At 39.8% G+C, this 21,582-nt stretch overlaps 2 protein-coding genes across 5 annotated transcripts in view; one reads left to right on the top strand and one right to left on the bottom strand.

Moving 5' to 3' along the window:
* Positions 1-6,514, top strand: part of POLR2B (RNA polymerase II subunit B) — a 50,578-nt gene extending 44,064 nt beyond the window's left edge. For 2 of the 4 annotated variants that reach the window (XM_059067152.2, XM_067035748.1), the window contains 3 exons: positions 274-434; positions 2,520-2,715; positions 3,215-6,514. In XM_059067152.2, coding sequence (XP_058923135.1) covers positions 274-434; positions 2,520-2,715; positions 3,215-3,304 — 447 coding nt within the window. In that variant the 3' untranslated portion in view covers positions 3,305-6,514. Of the gene's footprint in view, positions 1-273; positions 435-2,519; positions 2,839-3,214 lie in introns of those variants that run through there. The other 2 variants (XM_067035746.1, XM_067035747.1) reach the window with 1 other exon arrangement.
* The window catches only part of IGFBP7 (insulin like growth factor binding protein 7), a 75,944-nt gene continuing 56,814 nt past the window's right edge, over positions 2,453-21,582 (bottom strand). The window contains exons 2-5 of the mRNA XM_059067162.2: positions 14,493-14,602; positions 5,492-5,608; positions 4,690-4,816; positions 2,453-3,630 (exon numbers count right to left, since the gene is read on the bottom strand). Coding sequence (XP_058923145.1) covers positions 3,611-3,630; positions 4,690-4,816; positions 5,492-5,608; positions 14,493-14,602 — 374 coding nt within the window. The 3' untranslated portion in view covers positions 2,453-3,610. The remainder of the gene's footprint in view (positions 3,631-4,689; positions 4,817-5,491; positions 5,609-14,492; positions 14,603-21,582) is intronic.

The following is a 21,582-nucleotide window of genomic DNA, read 5'->3' as shown; positions in this document are numbered from 1 at the left end:
AAAACCGTAAATGTACAGGTTGATGAATTTTCACAAAGTGAACACAGCTGTCCAGATCTTGAAAATTACCAGAACCCTTTTATGCCTAGATGCCCCCCTTGTGTCCCCTTCTAGTCACTACCATCATACCCCTACCTCAAGGTGACTACTCTCTTTACACTATAGTTTTCTGTTTTGATTTTTATAGAAATGGAATTATATAGTATATGCACATATATTCTTTGAACTTGTTTAATACTTCTAAGTCTGTGCTTCAAAATCTGTCTGTTTCAGGTCCTATACAATGGATTCACTGGTCGAAAAATCACATCACAAATTTTTATTGGCCCCACTTACTACCAGCGTTTGAAGCACATGGTGGATGATAAGATTCATTCTCGTGCTCGGGGACCTATTCAGATCCTTAATAGACAGCCCATGGAGGGTAGATCTCGGTAAGAGAGCTGCATCATCATCGTTGTTATATAAAGGAATGGTTCTCAAATTTCTTGATTCCAGGACCCCAAAGGCTTTTGTCTGGGAGTTGTATCTTTTTTTGTTGTTGCACTCGGTCTTAGTTGCAGTAGGCAGGCTCCTTAGTTGTGGGATCTAGTTCCCTGGCTGGGGATTGGACCTGGGCCCCCACTGTGCCACCAGGGAAGTCCCTGTATCTTTTGATTTTATCCCGTTAGAAATTAAAACTGAGAATGATTTAAAATATTTATTACTTTATTTTAAAAATAACGGTAACAAATCCATTACACATTAACATAAGTAACCTTTTAAGTGAAAAATATTTTCCAAATAAATTTAGTGATGAGTGACATTGGTTTACCTTTTTGCAAATCTTTTTTAATGAACTGGTTTGTGAGAAGACAGCTAGATTATTGTGTCTGCTTCTGCATTCATCCCATTGCAGGATTTTATTTTTTATAATTAAGTATTGCTATATGAGGAAAATCTGACCTCAGATTTGTGGTTGGAAAGGGAAGAATATTTTAATAATTTTCAGGTGATTGTGGATGGTTTTTTTTTTATGCTACACCAAAACAAGTTGTCCTTTTTTAAAAAATAAGTTTATTTTTGGCTGCGTTGGGTCTTCGTTGCTGCGTGCGGTCTTTCTCTAGTTGCTCTGAGCGGGGGCTACTCTTTGTTGTGGTGTGCGGGCTTCTCATTGCGGTGGCTTCTCTTTATTGTGTAGCACGGGCTCTAGGCAAGTGGGCTCAGTAGTTGTGGCTCACAGGTTTAGTTGGTCCGCGGCATGTGGGATCTTCCCAGACCAGGGCTCGAACTCGTGTCCCCTGCATTGGTAGGTGGATTCTTAACTACTGCGCTGCCAGGGAATTCCAAGTTGTCCTTTCTTAAAGGTTACTTGTGATGTACAATTTGAAACCACTTAAGTGAATCTCTTATGTTTATTATATTTAAATCCATTGGCCTTACACTTTGAGTGTATCTTTTATACTTATGTAATTTTATAGTATCATATTTGGTCATTTGGAAAATATTTTCACTCAGCAATGAAAGCGCTGAGTCCTAACCACTGGACTGCCAAGGAATTCCCTCTCACAGTCTGGATTTTTGTTGATTGCATTCCTGGGCTCTCCTATTTTTCTTGTAAATAGCTAATCGGATCTAGAGCCTTGATGAGGTGAGGTGTTTGTGTTCTTTCACAGTAATACTTCAAAGGCAGTGCTGTATACTTTCAATATCTGGTTGTCTCTTTTTTGACTTTAGCAGCTATTAATGATCATTACGTAAAACCTTTAATTATTTAAAGGTTTGCAAACTGATGAGATTCTAATTTATCATTCCTTCATTTATTAGCTGGAATACTTTCATAGAGAGAAACTTTGTTTCCTCAGCTGCTAACCTGGTGACGTGGTTCAAATACTAAAAGGCAAAATAAATGCTTAATTCTTTACTTTTATTTACCAATTTTCAAAATGACACCTTGGTTGCCTAGAATCCTCCAAAGCTGACCAAATGTTTTGTTTTTGGTAATAACATTAGAAGCTCATTGATCTTATGTATTTTGTAAATTAAGAATGTTAAGGAAGCCATCACCATCCACTTGCCTGGCCATCAGAACAATGCATTTCACTTACATGCTGGGGAAACCTGTGACTAGTCACCTGTTCTTTCCATCACTTTTGCCAACATGCATTTATCATTTCTGGTTTGATTGCCTGGGAGTCTCATTCATGGAGAAGCTGCTTTATTTAGATTGACTTTTTTATTGTTCATTTTTTAGTATAGAGGTGAATTCTAGTAAGTTAAATTTTAGTATAGAGGTGAATTCTAGTAAGTTAAATGATAGTCTGATGAGATTTTATTTGGAAAAGTATATGCTATACTTGAGGATCTTATGTGTTTACTCTGGGGACCTTCTGATGCACACCAAATAGTTGGTAGACTTCTCAACCTCCCCACCATGTAGAGAGAATGCAAGAGTAGAAAAATCGGAGTCTAGTTCTCTTTCTAATATTCTTTATGATAATAGAAAATCAGTACAAAATAGTCTGTTTTTTCCATGACAGTGATGGCGGCCTGCGTTTTGGAGAAATGGAACGAGATTGTCAGATTGCCCACGGAGCAGCCCAGTTTTTAAGGGAAAGATTGTTTGAGGCATCAGATCCATATCAGGTTCATGTTTGCAATCTTTGTGGAATAATGGCGATTGCTAACACCAGGACCCATACATATGAATGCAGGGGCTGCAGAAATAAAACCCAGGTATGTACAGACCTGACAGTTGATATCTGTTCAGGATGTAACCACGTTGACCTAATCATCCAGGCAGATTTAGTGTGGTGGAACAGATTGGCATTTTCACAATTTTGATAGCGTGCTTCTATAAGATTCCTAGTTATAAATGAGGAAAAAGGTAACAATTCTGTTTTTCTAAAAACTAATTTAATTAAGTTTTAGTATGGTAATTTCTCTAAGCTAAGCTGTTCATCTTTTGGAAATAATAGGCCTTGTACAAGTAATTTTAAACAATGAGTTTTGTTAAACCTTTTAATTGAGAAAGGTGAATATAAATTATATCTGGCAGAAAGGGCAGAATACCAAAGCCTTTTAGGAGAAGAGCCACCAAAGGCCAAGGTAGGATGAGTGTTATCAGCCTCATTTGTTCATCACCTCTAGTACCAAGTCTAGCTTTTTCTGGGGTAGGGAAGTGGGGTCCCTTCAATACAGCTTTGCTAATTACCTTTTTTTTTCTCTCCCCCAGATCTCTTTGGTGCGAATGCCTTATGCATGCAAACTGTTGTTTCAGGAACTCATGTCTATGAGTATTGCACCTCGAATGATGAGTGTTTAGCTCTTTTAAAAATCTTTGTGTCTTGTTTCTATGCTATAGCTTTTAAAAAATTTTTTAAAGAAAAATACTTTCACTATGGGAAAAAGCATTTGTTTTGTTTATGCATGCTTTTCTTCTGTAAATAGACAAATTTTTGTAGACAGTCTTGATGTGTTATCTTTATTTTGTATTTCATGGTGTAAAACCAGTGACTATAACTAAAATGTTAGTGGACTGGATGAAAAGAAACTGGTTATTAGGCAAGAACAGGGGTTGTAGGTTACCCATGACTACTTTTAGCTATGCAGATTAATATATTCTGCAGGTTTACAGCTCAGCACCTTCACCTGTTTAAAAAGAAAAGATAAAAATTAGTTACATATATGGACATGGTTGACTAATTTTGAGGTAGTTTAGTGTTTCCACATAAATGATGTTCAAATGTGGGATAAAGGATGTGTGAGTAACTATAAATGATATGGTGGAGAGTGCTTTTTGGAATTTGAGCCATATGATTTTAGATGTGGAAGGTGATTTTGTTGTACTTGTCTATCTGTAAGTGACAGACCTTACTATAGAACTGGGAGAAGCATGTTTCACAGATGAGCAAGGTGAGATCCAGAGAGGCCAAGGAACTTTGTCATTCAGTTCTCATTCAGAATTTAAAGTGGAATAATTAGTGGCAGAGCTGAGACTCAAACACATAACTCTTAGCTACTGCTCTGTTTCATCACTTGACTTTACACATCTTGGCTGAAGAGAATCTGACCAAACACCTTTACTTGATATTTCTTCCTTTCGTACCACAGCTGAGTGATCCACACAGTGGAATGGTTTTGACAAATGCTGACAGTAAATTTCGTTATTTTTGGTTTAAGGAAAAACCAATTCAGACATCAGTCTAATAGAACTATATAAATGTAAAGTAGCATTACTCTCATACAGCCAGGATGGATGCTTAAGAGGGAGCTTTTGACAGTGAAGTGGATAGAGGCAGAACAGAATTGAGTACTTGCCACTATACTCTTTCTGGTTTTTTCTTATAAAAGCTCAAAGTGAAGGACCGGAATTGTCTACAGTCATTTCCTTTTAAATGGGAATTTAATAGTCACAACACCAAGGAAAATGCTGTGAAGATAGATAGAAAGTTATGGGAAATATAAACCATTCCAATCAGGTTTGACTCTTATGTGTAAGATAAAGTGAAAGTACCTGAGTCATAATAATAGCATTCCATCAACCACTGAATGTTCTTCTGGAGCCATGCACTCTACATTTTGATTACATACTTAATGCCCTTCCCTTGTGGATTCCTAACATCACAGAATTTCATTAATACTTGGTTCTGTCCTTTATTAAACAAAAGCACTAGTCATTTTTAAATGGTTATGAGATTTATTGCCTACCTTTTTTCACTGGTATTTCGTGTAAGGCATCAACCACTGTAATTTTTGCTGATGCCGAAGCCTGTCCTTGGGAATTGGATGCGTGGCACTCATATTCTCCGGCATCTTCCTTACTAAGAGGAGATACCTGTGAAAGAAAAAGGATCTTTAGTTTCTCTATGGCAGTGAACTTTTTTCCTGTGGCTTCAATTAGGTCATTATTTCATAAGGTTTCTAGCATGACCAGGGGTTTCATAGCAAAGTATTTCTACTGCTAGAAACAGTGCAAGTCTTGTGTTAGGAGTAATTATATAGCTATCATATTTGGTCTGCCAGGAGGATTCCTACTATGAGGTAAAGTTGTCATGGACAACTTTAGGTCACATTGCATAGGTTAAAAACAGGATAGGTGCACATATCGTCGTTTGAGGGAGACCTTGGTGTAGGGTATGTGATCTAAGTACTATCCATGCGTGTCCATGGCTAATCAGAGGTCAAGTAAAATAATCAATAATTGATTAAAATAATGCTTGGGTCATTAGTTCCCTTTGAGGATTTTGCTTTGAACTCTTAGGGAAAAAAAAGTTGGTTCTCACTTATTTTTTGGTGGTTTCCAAAACATCCTAATAAACCCAGCTGTTTGTTTTTGTTTTGTTTTGTTTTTTTAGTTACCTTTGAAAGAGAAACAGCAGCTCGTGGTAAGGCTGTTCTAAAGAGATGTGGAAGGGCAGGCGAATACTTTGAGCCTGGCAGTACATCAGGCACCTTTGGTTTGCTGTGTCTATTCCTAAGAGTGAAATCCTTGCTAGCTCTTGGTACTCACCAGCACCCAGCCAGTTACTTCATGCTTTTCTGGGCCACCCCGGGTCTGAATGGCCAGGTTGTCTCGGTCACCAGGCAAGAGTTCTGTTCTTTGAACTCCATAGTGACCCCTTTTAACCTGCAAAAAGAAGGCGGGGGGCGGGGAGAGATATAGTCTGAGTTCTCTGCACTGAATCATCAACTTGGAAGTAGTCAACATTCCTAGAATTGCACAGGGTATACATCAGACTTTCCAACTGGATAAACCCAGCAATTTCCATATTACCCTTTCCTGAATACTTATGTAAAAAAAATATATATATATATATATTTTTTTTTTACTTCTTCCTGTCAGTTTCCCTCTATTATATATTTTGAATTAATATATTTTTCTGCATGTTTGGGGAATACAGACTGTCACACTTTCCTGCCACTGACTACCATCATTAACGCATGCCCTTGTAAATTCTGCTTCTCATTGTTGGGTCTTGTTTGCCATATGCCATTTTGATAAACTGTCACCGAGTCCTAGGTTTGATACCTGGGACCTTGTGTAAGAGCTCAACTCTTGCGACTCTTCCTGCAACAGCCTCATCAATGGAAAATAACAGGTTGAGTCCAAAGCCAATACCATTACTTTTTCCTGAGGGCTAAGGGTTCATCAAATGATTTACTAAAGACCTGAGAGGAAAAACGCCTGTCAAGTACAAGCTGCTGTTGTTCTCTTATGACAAAACTTGCTATCCCTGTGCATGTCATGATGAGATTCAGAAAGATGAAGTAAGAAGAAACTGGGTTTCCTTGGCTTGAGGCCACTAGAGAATACTGTCCTACTTCCCCCCTCATTTAAAAAGGTAAACTGTGTTCATTATATAAACTTTGGAAAATGTATAAAAATTCACAGAAGAATAAAAGTTACCTGTAACCCCTCCATACATATACATTTAGCATAAATTTCTAGAAGTGGAATTGCTGAGTCACAGTATAAATATTTTAAGGCTTGTGATAATGATGGGTTTAAAAAATATATATATCAAAGAATACATGAAGCAATGTTCGTTTATTCCATCCCAGCCTTCAGGAGTTAGGTTGATGTTTATTGATATTACCTTTGTAATTAGAAGAAAGGATTTGCAGTCTCAAATGGGTAGTTTTCATTTTCTTTTATAATTAAGCAAATCTTGAGTTAGATCATAGTATCTAATTTTTTTTTTTGACACTTTACATCAGAGTTGCTTCTCCTACTTGTGAGCCCACTGCCACCACATGCTGTTACTAAGCTGTTGTCTCAGCATCAAACCCACCCTTTATTTTTTTCTGCTTCATGACACCAGGATTGGCACTCTGCAAACCATGTGGAATCTAGGCCAACTCCTACTCTATAAAAAATACCTAGCATTACTGATTTGGAAAGCCTGGTTTTTGCCTGTTTGCTTTTCTTTTTTTCCTTGAGATTTCCCCATATTGCCACTTATTAGTGAGAGAAAACCAGGTATCTCAGTGTTTTTCTCATATGAATGTTATAAAGACAAAACATATAAACTCAATAGGCATCTTTTTCCTTCAGTTCCCAAGTTCCAAGCTGGAAGAAATGGTTTATACTAGTGCAGATCTTGAAACACTTATTTTAAAACGGTTTTAAATAATGGTTTTGGTATTTTTCTCTTTTTAAAAAATAATGGTTTTAAGTATTGATTTGATTCAGTGGCTAAAGTAATTCTGGTCTTTATATATTGAATTTCAGATTTCTTTAAGGGTTTTATATGTGACCAAAGCAGAAAAACAGTACATTGAAATAGTGAATCTTAGCAGCTGAGCTGTTGCTCCTCAGCTCTTGTAGCTTTCAGTAAAGAGCATTCTGTACCAATAACCTGACTCACTGTGTGCCAAGAAACTGTTCTTGTTAAGTATTTGATTGGAAAAGGAATGCTTATATTCAACAGAACTCATATTTTAATTAACATATTGTAAAAAGTTTTATATCATGTAGAAAACATACAGAAAGAAGTGCAAAGAATTTTATGTGGCAAATTTTTATACGGCAAACTACTGCCTTACTTACATAAGGGGAGTTTGTTGATAAATACATTTTTGGTTTGAGAAAAAAAGATGCAGGCTGAGCTGAGAAAAGTGATTTCTAATACAATTCTACAGATGTGCAATGGGCTGGAAGTTTGTAGGGTGAAATAAACTGCCTAGAAGTCACTGCTCACCATAGAGCCTCAACTAGATGAAGAATCAGAGGGAGACCCAGGAATTCATCTCAGCCCTCTCTGGTTGTGCTTTAGCTGCAACAAGCAATAACTAAGAAAAAGGTGCCAATGACTACAGAAACAGGATGCATTAGTCGTATTGCTACAGGTTGATAAACCTCAAGCATTCACTGAATTGCAGGGATCATTTATGCAGCTTAGAACATATTTGCTGTGCCTTTTTGGTGAAGTTTCAGAATTATATGATGAAATAGAATACACAACTGTTAAAATTTTAAGCTCCTCAGCCACTGTAAACAAAAGACAGAATGGTTGGGAAGAAATATTTGTAATACATGATAAAGGGTCAGTAGTATCTCTAATGTACAAAAAGCCACAAACTGATAATAACAAGAATCGACCCAAAAGAAAAATGACTAAGGCTATGAACAGGTAATTCATATAAAAGAAAATTCAAATATAAAAATATTCTCAATGTAGTCAAGGAAATTAAAGCAATAATGAGATGATACTTCTACCCATCATTAACAAAAACTAAAAAGAGTGGTAATATTCAGTGCTGGTGAGGATGCAGGGAAATGACATCCAAACATTGCTGGGGAGAGTGTGAACTGCTACAATCCATTTAGAAAACGATCTGATACCACAGCAGTCAGACAAGAAATAAAAGGTATCCAAATTGAAAGGGAAGAGGTAAAATTGTCAATATACTCAGATGACATGATTCTGTATATAGAAAACCCTAACTGTCCACACAAAAACTATTAGAACTGATAAACGAATTCAGCAAGACAGCAGGGTACAAGAATACCATACAGAAGTCGGTTGCATTTCTTTACACTAACAATGAAGTATCAGAAAGGGAATGTAAAAAAACAATACCTGTCAAAATTGCACCCCCAAAAATAAAATACTTAGACATAAACCTGACCAGGAAGGTAGAAGACATATGCTGAGAACTATAAACCATTAATAAAGGAAACTGAAGATGATTCAAAGAAATGGAAAGATATCCCATGCTCTTGGATTGGAAGAATTAATATTGTTAAAATGGCCATATGACCCAAAGCAATCTACAGATTTAATGCGATCCCTATCAAATTACCCATGACATTTTTCACAGAACTAGAAAAAATCCTCAGGTCTGTATGGAAGCATAAAAGACTCAGAATTGCCAAAGCAATCCTGAAGAAAAAGAACAAAGCAGGAGGCATAACCCTCCCAGACTTCAGACAATACTGCAAAGCTATAGTAATCAAAACAGCATGGTACTGGCATGAAAAGAGACATATGGATTAGTGGAACAGAATAGAGAGCCCAGAAATAGAACCAAACACCTACGGTCAGTTAATCTTTGACAAAGGCAAGAATATACAATGGGGAAAAGACAGTCTCTTCAGCAAGTGGTGTTGGGAAAATTGGACAGCCGCATGTAAATCAATGAAGTTAGAACACATCCTCTCACCATACACGAAAATAAACTCAATGGCTTAAAGACTTAAGCATAAAACAAACCATAAAACTACAAGAGATCATAGGCAAAACATTCTCTGACATAAATCGTACCAATGTTTCCTTAGGTCAGTCTCCCAAGGTAATAGAAATAAACAAATGGGACCTAATCAAACTTACAGGCTTTTGCACAGCAAGGGAAACTATAAAAAACCTGAAAAGACACCCTACAGAATGGGAGAAAATATTTGCAAACAATGTGACCCACAAGGGCTTAATTTCCAAAATATACGAACAGCTCATACAACCCAACAACAAAAACTACTCAATCGAAAAATGGTCAGAAGTCCTAAATAAACATTTCTCTGAAGAAGAAATACAAATGGCCAATAGGCACATGAAAAGATGCTCAACATTGCTAATTATTAGAGAAATGTAAATCAAAAAAACTACAATGAGGTACCACCTCACACCAGTCAGAATGGCCATCATTAAAAAGTCTACAAATAACATGCTGGAGAGGGTGTGGAGAAAAGGGAACCCTCCTACACTGTTGGTGGGAATGTAAATTGATACAGCCACTATGGCAAACAGTATGGATGTTCCTTAAAAAAACAAAAAATAGAATTACCATATGATCCAGCAGCTGCACTACTGGGCATATAGCCAGAGCAAACTGTAATTCAAAAAGATACGTGCACCCCTGTGTTCATAGCAGCACTATTGACAATAGCCAAGATATGGAAACAACCTAAATGTCCATCAACAGATGAATGGATAAAGTAGATCTGGTTCATATATGCAATGGAATACTACTCAGCCATAAAAAGAACAAAACAATGCCATATGCAGCAACACAGATGGATCTAGAGATTATCATACTAAGTGAAGTGAGTCAGAAAAAGACAAATACCGTATATCACTTATATGTGGAATCTAAAATATGACACGAACCTATCTACTAAACAGGAACAGACTCACAGACATAGAGGACAGACTTGTGGTTGCCGAGGGGGAGGAGGTTGGTGGAGGGATGGAGTGGGAGGTTGGGATTAGCAGATGTAGGCTATATTCAGATATATAACTGAATCATTTTGCTGCATAGCAGAAATTAATACATTATAAATCAACTATAGTTCAATTAAAAAAGAAAAACCAGACAATTCCTTGAAAACAGGAACAAATGAGATTAGCAGAGTGCATAACACACTGTAGATAAGAAATGTTTACTGTATTGAGGGTACTAAGGAGTGCTCTAAGAGGTACACTGCCTCCAACTTGTCAGATTTTTTTTTTTTTTTTTTTTTTTGTGGTACGCGGGCCTCTCACTGTTGTGGCCTCTCCCGTTGCGGAGCACAGGCTCCGGATGCACAGGCTCAGCGGCCATGGCTCACGGGCCCAGCTGCTCCGCAGTATGTGGGATCCTCCCGGACCGGGGCACGAACCCGTGTCCCCTGCATTGGCAGGCGGATTCTCAACCACTGCGCCACCAGGGAAGCCCCAACTTGTCAGATTTTTAAACGTTTTCATAATTATTAAATGAGTTGGCAAATAATTTTTTTTTTTTTTTTTTTTTTTTTGTGGTACATGGGCCTCTCACTGTTGTGGCCTCTCCTGTTGCGGAGCACGGGCTCCGGACGCAGGCTCAGTGGCCATGGCTCATGGGCCCAGCCGCTCCGTGGCATGTGGGACCTTCCTGGACTGGTGCACAAACCCATGTCCCCTGCATCCACAGGCGGATTCTCAACCACTGCACCACCAGGGAAGCCCAAGAATTTTTTTTTTTTTAAAGTAATCTGACAATGTCTATTAAGACTAAAATTAATCTTTTGACTTAGTCATGTATCTTTTGGGGAATCTATCCTATAGGGGGAAAAAAAGGTGGTTGCATGTAGGATATGTATACTTAGATATTTAAGGCAGCATTATCTAAGGTGATGAAAAGTTGGAAACACAGAAACTGTGTTTATTTTGGTACATCCACACTTGGATTATGTAGTTCTTGAGAAGCAGACCTGGAGGGATGCCCATGAAATATTTCTTGAGAAAAGCAATTTCAGAGTAATTGCGCACGACATCCCCACCTCACCCTGCACACTGGGAATATGTGTTTGTATACATTTGGGCATGAATAAGGGTATAGAAAGATAAAAACCTGGAAAGTTCACATTGGTTATTTCAAGGAGTGGAAGGAGGTGGGAGGATATTATGAACTCTTTTCTTTATACATCTTTGGATAGTTTCTCCTTTTTACCACAATTTCACACACACACACACACACACACACACACACACACACACATATATTTTTTTTTTACTAAAAAAAGAATATTCTTAGAGGTCATGAAAGCCCTAATCTGAAGAAATGTTCAGGTAGGAAAAGAATAGGAAAGCCTCAATCTCAGAAACATCTAAATGTTTGGAAGGAATTCTGGTGTTTCACCTTCCTTGTAAGCATCCCTCTGACTACCAGGGTTAAGGTAAATTCAGCTATTTCGGTTCATTTCCCTATTTCAAAATATTTCCCTTGGAATAGGCTAGGGATTTTCTGAAAAAAACTATGGGACTTGTTAAGGTCATATGATAAGTCCTGGTCAGGATAGCACAGACCACTCCTAGGCTGGGCCTGCCACAGAACTGTCACTGTAGCCTGAAGTGTCTCGGAGAGAAGGCTAAGGCTCATCCTGTCAGTTCTGCTGTTGCTAAGAATCCTTGAGCAAGAAAGACATGCTACCTTCTTTGAACCTTGGTTTAACAGGTGTGGATTCTAAGATTCATTTATGTCCAAAAAGCAGTTCTGTGCTTAGATTGGCTTTGACGGGTGATCTTAAATATAAATCTGTATTCTTAACAGCTTGGTTACAAGGAGAGTGGGGCAGAAAACAAATGGCCTGTTTTAATTCTTTAGGTCAGTGACTCTCAAAGTGCTTTGACGTGGTCCATAGTAAGAAATATATTTTGCATTGCGATCTGGAATATACAAAGGAAAAGTTTTATGAAATACCTTTACTAAATGTACCTTTACTGAAGACATTTTCTGTTCTATTTTCTATTTTTTAAGAAAATGCTTGTTGTGATCCCTACATTAAATTCAAGACTCACTGATGGGTCATGGTCTGCAGTTTGAAAAACTGCTTTAGGTCATGCATGTGACAAAGTACATTATGAAGGTGGAAGGAAATCAGCAGGGCCTGGAAGTTGGGTTTTTGTTTGTTTTGGCAAGTCTGCAGAATTTTTTTTTCTGTTTCTTTCTCCCCATTCCTACTCCATCCATTCCCACCCTCCCCCCGAACTCCCCCAGTTAACAAGCCCTCAGGGAAGCCCATGGAATCTGTCCCCATAGGATCCTAAAGTTTAAAGGAAAAGATTCCTGAGACTAATTTATTCCCTGGTATGTGCGTACGTTAGCTGGAGTGATAGGCAGAGCAAGGACTGAAGAAATTACTCTCTGTCAAGATCGGTCATGAAGGTCGCATGCCCTGGGACGCTTGGGTCACCCTGGCCTTCTCATTGTGTATCCCTAGAGAACTGCACAGAGCTTTTTATGGATATCCTTTGGAAAAGTTGTTCCTCACCTCTCCACCCCCTGGATCAAACCAGCAACCTCCAAATAAGCAATGAGGAGCATAAAGCAGCTTTTGCTGAAGGCCAGGAGGAACATATCCACCAGCTGCATTTTTGCTTTACACTGCTCCTGCCTCCCCTTTAAAAAAAAATAGTTTACTGAGGTAAAATTTCATCCCTCCCTTTAACAGACGTTCTGGCTGTAAAGGACAGTAATAGCACAGCTGGTGTCATCTCTGCCCACCCCCCAGCCCCAGGGAGGTTTCAGAGTCACCCTGACACCGCTCCTGCCACACGGCCACGTGGGGGACCCAGATGTTAGCAGGTGACCCAGCCTGGGTCAGAGCCCTTCAGTGGGAATTCTACAAAGCAGCAGGGAGAGGAGGCGCTTTCTTTCCTCTGGGGTCTTTAAACATTATAATGTGACCCTGGAGCTGCCAGTGACACTATGGCCTATAGCATGGAGGAATCTTTCTGAAGTAGAAGGAAAAAATGATACCCTTACATTGAGAGCAAAGAACCAAGAGTTAGAGTTCTGACCCCACTGTGTACCTGGATCCAGCTGCCCTTGAGGCTAGAAACGTGCCCCCCTCCCTTTTTTTTTTTTTTTTTTTCCCTCTCTTTTGCCTAAACTAGTGTGAAGTGAGTTTCTACAACTTGCAACAGAAAGAGTTCTGACAATGGGAGCCAAAATCCCTCCTGGAGTTCTAGAAGTTGCTCCTCTGGTCAGACACCAAGCAAACAAGATAATCAGGAGAGACCATCATCCATCCACCTTAGAGCTTGCTGGAGAAGAAAAGCAGCTGAAAAGGGGCTTCTTGTTATGCCTTTTAACTGAAACTAGATTTCCCTTTTGTTAGCATGAGTTTGATGATATTTACCCCAAAGACTGTTGTGAGACTTAAGTCAAAAGGTGTAAGAGCAATAATGTACAGTATGACTGAAGTAGTACTTGATCAGGCAAACAAGTGTTTTCTCTTCCCTTCTACAGACACGCTAAGAATATGTTGTCTTTCAAATATGAAGATAGCTATACAAGATAACCACTCCTCAAAGGGAAACATGTTCAGGAACAATAGCTAACATCTCCTGAGTGCTAATTACATACCTGACAATGGGCCAAGTGATGTAGCTGTGTTACTTTATGTAATCTTTACAAGAATTCTATGCCATGTTCATCATGTGGAGGAAAAACTGAGACTTAGAGCATTGTTTTTCAATCTAGGGTGGCTTTTCCCCCAGGGAACATCCGATAATATCTGCAGGCATTTTTAACTGTCACAGTGGTGTGTGTGTGCGCACACGCGCACCTTCTGGCATCAGGTGGGTAGAAGCCAGGGAGGCTGCAAAACTACTTACTGTGCACAGGGCAGCTGCCACAACAAAGAACCATCTGGATCAAAATGTCAGCAGTGCTGACGCTGAGAAATCCTGGCTCAGAGACAACCCAGCCAACCCGCCCGAGGAACTCACAGTCTTGTAACAATGTTACACTGCAACACTCTCTCTCTCTCTCTCTCTCAGAGGGTGGGATGGGTGTTTAGCATCATAGTTCTTCCAGCTCCTAAGGCTCCCTACTCAGGGACTGCTCACAAAAGCAGGGCAGGGACTATTCTGGAGGTCAGTAAAATTGTTTGATAGATCCAGGACAGGTATCTGGAAGACTGTCAGAAGGCCTTGAGTTTAAGGAGCAGCAGGCACTGGACCAGCTGAGGACTTTAGGCTATTGCTACCCTGTGCAGCGTAAGAGGAGCCGGTCAATCTAGGGTATCTTCTGAAATCTGGGCCACTGACCTTGTTCCAGATGAGGACAGGGGTTGGAATTCCGATGACCTCACAGCTCAAGTACACCTGGGCGCCAGTGACATTCCAGATATCCTTGGGGGGCGTCACGATGGAGGGACCTATAAGAGAGGGCACAAAGTCAAACCATCCTTTTAAGCAGTCTTTAACATCTGTCAGCGTGCTAGTAATCTCTAAGTATTACTAGGAAGTAAATACCTCATTATATTTAGGAGGCTATCCCCTCTGTTGATTACCTGAAGCCAATTTCAAAGACCAGACTAGCTTACCCCAGCCACCAGCAGGAGTTTAAGCTATTCATTGGTGATGCATACATCTTGACAGTCAAAAAACAATTAGGAAGAAAAACATATTGCTTACAAAATTTTCTTCTCCCACAAATCATGCTTAAATGAGTTCATTTACCAGCTGTTTTGCTTATCTGCGACTTTCCAATTAATATAGTGAAATTTTACTCCCAAAATAGTTAATGTTTTTTATATACCAGTATTTCTGTTTGCGGGGGAGGGGCAACAAACAACCACTCGCTTGGTTAATGTGCTGGACACTCAGCACATCCACTGCTAATTCACAGTGCCTGGTTTCAGGCACCAGGGGCCTTCAGAGAGTCCGCATTAGAGGGAAGGAGAGCCAGGAGCCTGGGGTGACAGCGCGCTACTTCCAGAACCGAACCTGGCCTGAACCCAAAGCTCGACGCCATTTCTTGAAAGAATGAGTTAATTATTCCCTCTGAATTTCAGCTCTCCACTGCCTTGGGTCTTCCAGCTGCTTCAGGGTCATCTTGCATCACAGTCCTGGGAAAGGGACAACCTCCCCTTGGGGCCTGGAAAGTTTTCTGGCATAAGCAGCATTCAAAGGGCATGAAGTCTCCCCTTTTGCAACAGGCTATTTCCAGCCCACGATTAACTTCTTGAAACAGAAAGGAAATGATAACCGCATGTAAGATTTTTCCCACTCATCTAAAGTATTGGAAGCTGAGTTTTAAAAAATCCCTCAGGGTAGTTTTATTTTTCCCCTTTGTAAGAATGTGCAAAACAAAGTTTTGAAAGCTCTAAATATATTTCGTGTTTCCTTCCCTCTAAACCCTAGGTCTGAAAGGAAGCGTCTCTCTTGGCCAGGGGTCTTGGCTTTTCTGTGGCAAACATGGCCGTGGTAAGCACAGCAGTGCTGTGTTTATGTGTGTTGCTGGCTCTGTCTCCGATGTTTCCTTGTCTGTCCTCACCAACACAAGGCCCCACACAAAGGGCAGGGCAGGGCAGGGCTGGGCCTCACTGCATCCCGGGCTTCCTCCAGGGCCCTGGGACCCCAAGAGCTTGGACACCACAGAACCGGATATGGCTCACCTCTGAGGGCCCCGAGAGACTGTCCTCCTTCCCACACACGGACTTGGTGGGATGACCTCAAAGCTTGGGGGGTCTCAAGGGAGGGTTCTGAGAAGAATACACCAGTGTTCAGAGATTGGAGGGGCTCGAGAACAAAGCTGCCTCTCACGTAGCAAAACCACATGAGGAATGCAAGATCCCTGTGAGATCTGAGTGCCTCAGCCTTGCGACAAACCACTTATTTCAACTCGCAGCCATCTCTCTATAGGCAAAGCAGGGAGCAGTTATCCATCTTTGCCAGGGGCAGATTCTGGAGAGCACACAGAAGAACTCCAGCCTAATTTGCTGTCACACATCTTGAAGACATGCTATGGATTCCTCTGACAGCCTCATTTTAAAACTAAGATATTCTTTTTTTTAAAAAAAAAATTATTTATTTATATTTATTTATTTAGCTGCGACGGGTCTTAGTTGCGGCACACGGGATCTTTTGTTGCAGCATATGGGCTTCTCTCTAGTTGTGGTGCACGGGCTCCAGAGCGTGCAGGCTTAGTTTCCCCACAGCAGTGTGGGATCTTAGTTCCTCAACCAGGGATCGAACTGGTGTCCCCTGCATGGGAAGATGGATTCTTAACCACTGGACCACCAAGGAAATCCCAAACTAAGATATTCTTTATTTTACTTATTTATTTATTTTTGGCCACACTGCGTGGCTTGCAGGATCTTTCCTGACCAGGGATTGAACCTGGGCCACCACAGTGAAAGCCTGGAATCCTAACCACTAGGCCACCAGGGAAGTCCAAAACTAAGATATTCATAGTTTTAATATAGTCTGATTTATCAAAATTTTCTTTTATGATTAGTGCTTTTTGTGTCCTGTTAAATTTTTTTTTTTGCGTAGCCCACGGCCCTGAAGATCTGTTTTCTTCTACAAGCTTTATGGTTTTACCTTTCACATTTAGGTTTGTGGTCCATCTTGAATTTTTTGTGTATGCTATGAAGTAGAGGTCAAAGTTCATCACTCTCTCCCCAAAGTACAACCAATTGTTTTGGCATCATTTGTTGAAAAGACCATCCTTTTCCTATTGAAACTGGTGCCTTTGTGGTAGATCCATTGATCATATATGTGTGAGTCTTCTTCTGGATTCTCTATTCTGTTCCATTGGTCTATGTGTCTATCCTTGTACCAACAAACATGGTATGATTTAGAATTAAATGTAATAAAACTGAAGCACTGAATGGAGAACAGATCTGTTTTATCTCCCTGCAATCCTCTTCTTATTCCATGAAGTAGAACATTTCAGGAGGAGAAAAAATTCTTGAAAAACATCTGAACCTACCCAGAAATACTCTGAATGAGAGCCATCACCAGGGCATTCAAGATTAGGACGAATCATGCTGTGAGTTCCTCTTTCTCTCTCCCAACTCTTGAAATACATATAAAACCTTGGGTGGATGGGCTGAGTCAATATTTGGACCATCCCGAGAACATAAATAATTTTGTCAATTCTGCTACCAAGCAATGCCTAGAATTCAACAAGATTTGCATACCACAAAAATCTGTATTACTCACTGACCCCTGTTGAGTTGATGGGGTGGAGAGGCAAAGGAATGGCCATCAGGACCAGTTTGCTGCACAACATTTACAAAACCCCTTGCTACTTCAGATGTCCTTGAACAAATGTTGACCCACAGAGACACCAAGTGGACACGTTCTGTATGGAAGTGAAGGATGGTGAAAATATGTGGGGCTGATATGATGGCAGATCCAATAGCACCGCACCCTGTCCCCACTCTAAAGAACCACCATCCCACATACTCCATTGACAAGCAATTTCACTGCCAAAATCACCTCAAATTGTACCATGCAATTCAATTCCTGAAGGTTCTGTTCTACCTCAGGAGAGCAGTTGACAAAATGACTCTTTACCAAAATAATTTCTAAATCTTTCCACGTTGCCTTTTTTCCAAGAAGGCCAAAGCAGATCCAGAATTATTTCTGTTTTTAAGGATAAAATAACTTTTTAGTTCATTCTGAGCTCATTTTTGGGCAGAAAGCTCAAAATCAGCCCTTGAGGCCAAGCCAAGGGTAACAACATTGCCATCTAAATCATGCACAGTGTTTGGATTCCACTTAAAACAAGTCACAGAATATTTAAATGTATAGGGACAAACACCAGAATAGGTTCAATTATTTATTTATCCTTGCCTTTGTTCCAGTAAGGACTTCAGGCTGCACAAACATCTGTCTAGCAGACATCCTGTACAGATTAACTGCCCACTGCCTCTCTCCTCCCCTTCCCCACTGTGGACAACTCCAGGCAGCCACCAAGCTGTCACAGTGATGCCTGGTGGCTGATGTGGGGAGAGTCCATCCCAAGACTTGCCCCACCTCCAACTCACCCTATCTTTCTGTTTCAGATGAATGTCCCCAAACCAGGCTACTCCATGTTCCATTCTTAACCTTTCTCAACTCAGTTCTCATTCAATTTCATTCGATCTTTCTCAGCTCTCTAAGTTTGTTTTCTTGCTCCCTTAATTTTTATAAGTCTTGCCTGATAAACTTAGGTGGTCTCTTCCTTTTAATCAATCCTTGAAGAGAAAGAGGAAGAAAAAGGAGGGAGGGAGGGAGGAGGTAAAGGAGGAGGAGAAGAGAGAGAAAGTGAAATAAAGAGAACCAGGTCCTGAATGAAACTGTATAAGGAAGAAGAAAGTTTTAAGTTTGGAAGAAAACTAAAATTCAATTTAAGGAACCAGTGTCACCTTTAAACTACCTGGAAGGAGTCAGATTCTCCTATGGAATGCCCACCTAAGTAAACATCCTCCCCCTCAGACACTCTTAATTAAATTCTAGACAAATGACCCACAGACCACAGATTGCTTATTCAATTATAACCTAAAATTAGCTATGGTCTGAAAAAATCACTAAAGATATAGAAAAGGAAGAATTGTCGATGGATTTAAATTTGGAATATTTCAATTTGATTCTGAAGAGGTAAAGAAGGGCAGTGCTCACAAAACACACAAATGTCATGAGAAAAAGACCCTGAAATAGAATTAATTTTGAACTTGGCAAGAAATTGATTCAAACTGATCTTACATAAAATTGTAGGAGAGGACAGAGTTAAAATTTGTTATCCTATAAAAAGCATGGGAGTAATATAAAAGAAATATGTGAGCAATTTCCTAGTCTCTTACAGAGCACAAAACACTCCCCAGACATGACCTGAGATGCCCTCACCATGTTACCATTAAAACAAACAAACAAACAAAAATACCCAAAGCACTTTTGGGAAGAGAACACTTGGCTCTGGATCCTTGTCTACTGCTTATAGCCAGGAGACCTTGGATAAGTCACCCATTTATACAGAAGAAACCAGGGCAGGGCTAAGAATTTTCTTTTTGGGTTGGCAGTGAATGTACCCATCATGAATGTGTCCTAGAGCACAGTCATATGGCATATTTGACATCCATGAAGTTTTGAGGCTCCACTGCCTGGTTCTGGGAGCTCTCATTCCCTACAAATCAGTCCAATGCACCACCACATCTACCTAAATGCACTGTACATGACTCATAACAAAGTTCATTCTCCCAGTGATGGAAAAAACAGAGCTTTATTATAAAGGTATTTGTGGTTACCTAGTTAGCCAATTTTTTAATCTGGAAAAGCTGCACAGAAGATGTTAGGAGAGGTCATGTTTTGGAGCTAAATATACATACTCCATTGAACCTGGGAAATGGTCAAAAGTCAAATTCTCCTTAACAGTTTTTGTTCAATTTTGTTGATATCCTATTCAACCACATTTTTTTCCATTGCTGCCTTCATTTTTCCCATGATCTCTCCCATGTTTACCCTACAAATGCACTCTTCTTCCTTATTTCTACCAAATTCTCTGCTCCTAGCATTCACGCTCACTCTCTCATTACATGCTTATTACCACTTCTAGAACCTTTGCTTATGCTGATGCACTTGCCTACTTGGGATGTCTTCCTTCCTCTCATCTATTATCTATGCCCTAACCTTTATTTGGAGCTCTAAGGCTGAAGTTTCATCTCTTTTTTTTTTTTTTTTTTTTTTAATAACAGCTCCAGTTTGCACTTATTTCTTCTCTGAAATCTTGTTGAATTCAGAGTTAGTGCCACACAGCTTAGTGCATCATTATTCTCTAGTGCTTTCCTTAGCAGGGCTAATTGAAGATGCCAGTGTCCTGATAGAGTCATAACTGAGTCAGAAGCTCTGGAATCAGATGTATTTCGTGTTCATTGGGAGGAGGGACAGGCCAGATTGTATGTAGTGGAAAAAGGGCAGCAGTAAATTCAGAACATAACATGACTAGTCATACGGAACTAAGAAGATAGCCACTATCTTGAAAATACACCAGTGTACACATTTGCCAAGGTACCTAACCAAAGTGGTGCTATAGTCACTTATTTATCAACTGGAAGATTATTCACTGTGACTTTCTTTAATCTTCCACTTCACTTCCTCTTGCCATAAACAAGGTTTCTTGGCTACTGCCCACTCAACAACCAATATGTATACAATCAGGGATGTAAAATAATTTAAATATATATTAGCCAAGAAAGTTCGAATGAGAAGGGTAGATCTGCTGTGGGGAAACGATCATCAATCAACCTTACATCAAAAACAGGGTTTCTGCAATATGCTGGGTTATATTATTCCCATTATAGCTCTCACTGAGTACTTATTAACATGGCTAAGAGAGTCGAGTATAAAGACTTCTCCAAGTTATGGTAGATTTGCAAACCACACTCATCTTGTCTCTTAATGCTGCTGAGTCCTAAAATAGTTCACAGAGAGTATGTGCATTCATACCAAAAAAGGAGGGTTTAAGAACGAAGTGAGACACCACATATGGAGATAAAGAGTTCAGACAACTTGGCAAAAATCCCCAGATTGGGTTCCGATAACACATTGAAGGGAAAAGCACCAAACAAAAGTACAAAATGGGAAAAGAATGGTAGGAAGGCACTATGGCCAAGAGGGGGAAGGGGATGAAATATGTGGAAACTTCCTGATATTAAATAAGGGGAAGCAGGAACTGTATGGCTAATTAAAGGGCAGAGCCATCTGCCAAGGCAAGTCATTTCGGGAACTTCTAGAGGTGCGGTGATACAGCAGCTGACCCTAGGTATGAGAATCTGGCACACAGTCTCATGGGTATCAGCTGAGGACAGTAAGGGCAGGAGAAAAAAGTACTAAATCTTAAGCACCATAGGCCAGATTTGACTTCAGGGTTTTTGTTTAAGGCAAAGTCATCTCATTATGTTTGCTGCTGTTGGTCATTTACATTTTAGTGTGAGTGAAGACTCAAAAGTTTATAAAGATGGGGTTCTCCCAAACACTGCTGGGGGTAAAAGTATGTAAGAAATGCTTCCTCTTTTTCAGATACAATATATTGAGGTGGGATGGGGAGGTTTAACACATATAGACTGAGATTAAAATGCTAGGAAGGTATAGACTGCTCTACCACTTCTGAGTTATGTGACACTGAACAACTTATTTAACTTTTCTCAGTTTATTCATCTGTGCAATGGGATAATACCTAAGTCATTAGATTTTCAGAAAGATCAAACAAGATACAGCAATTAGCACAGTACCTGGCATGGGGTAAACACTCAGTAAGTATTAGTTACTGTTTTTATTTCAAAGTAAATCCTTATGACTGGAGCTAATACAAATTTGCTTCTTCAGAAAATAGAGATGACACATTGTTTGGAGCTGGGGTGGCTGGCGA

This window comes from Kogia breviceps, chromosome 6, assembly GCF_026419965.1.
Source record: "Kogia breviceps isolate mKogBre1 chromosome 6, mKogBre1 haplotype 1, whole genome shotgun sequence".
NCBI classification, from domain to species: domain Eukaryota; kingdom Metazoa; phylum Chordata; class Mammalia; order Artiodactyla; family Physeteridae; genus Kogia; species Kogia breviceps.
The sequence above is the reverse complement of the archived record's forward strand: the minus strand, read 5'-3'. Positions and strand labels throughout refer to the sequence as shown.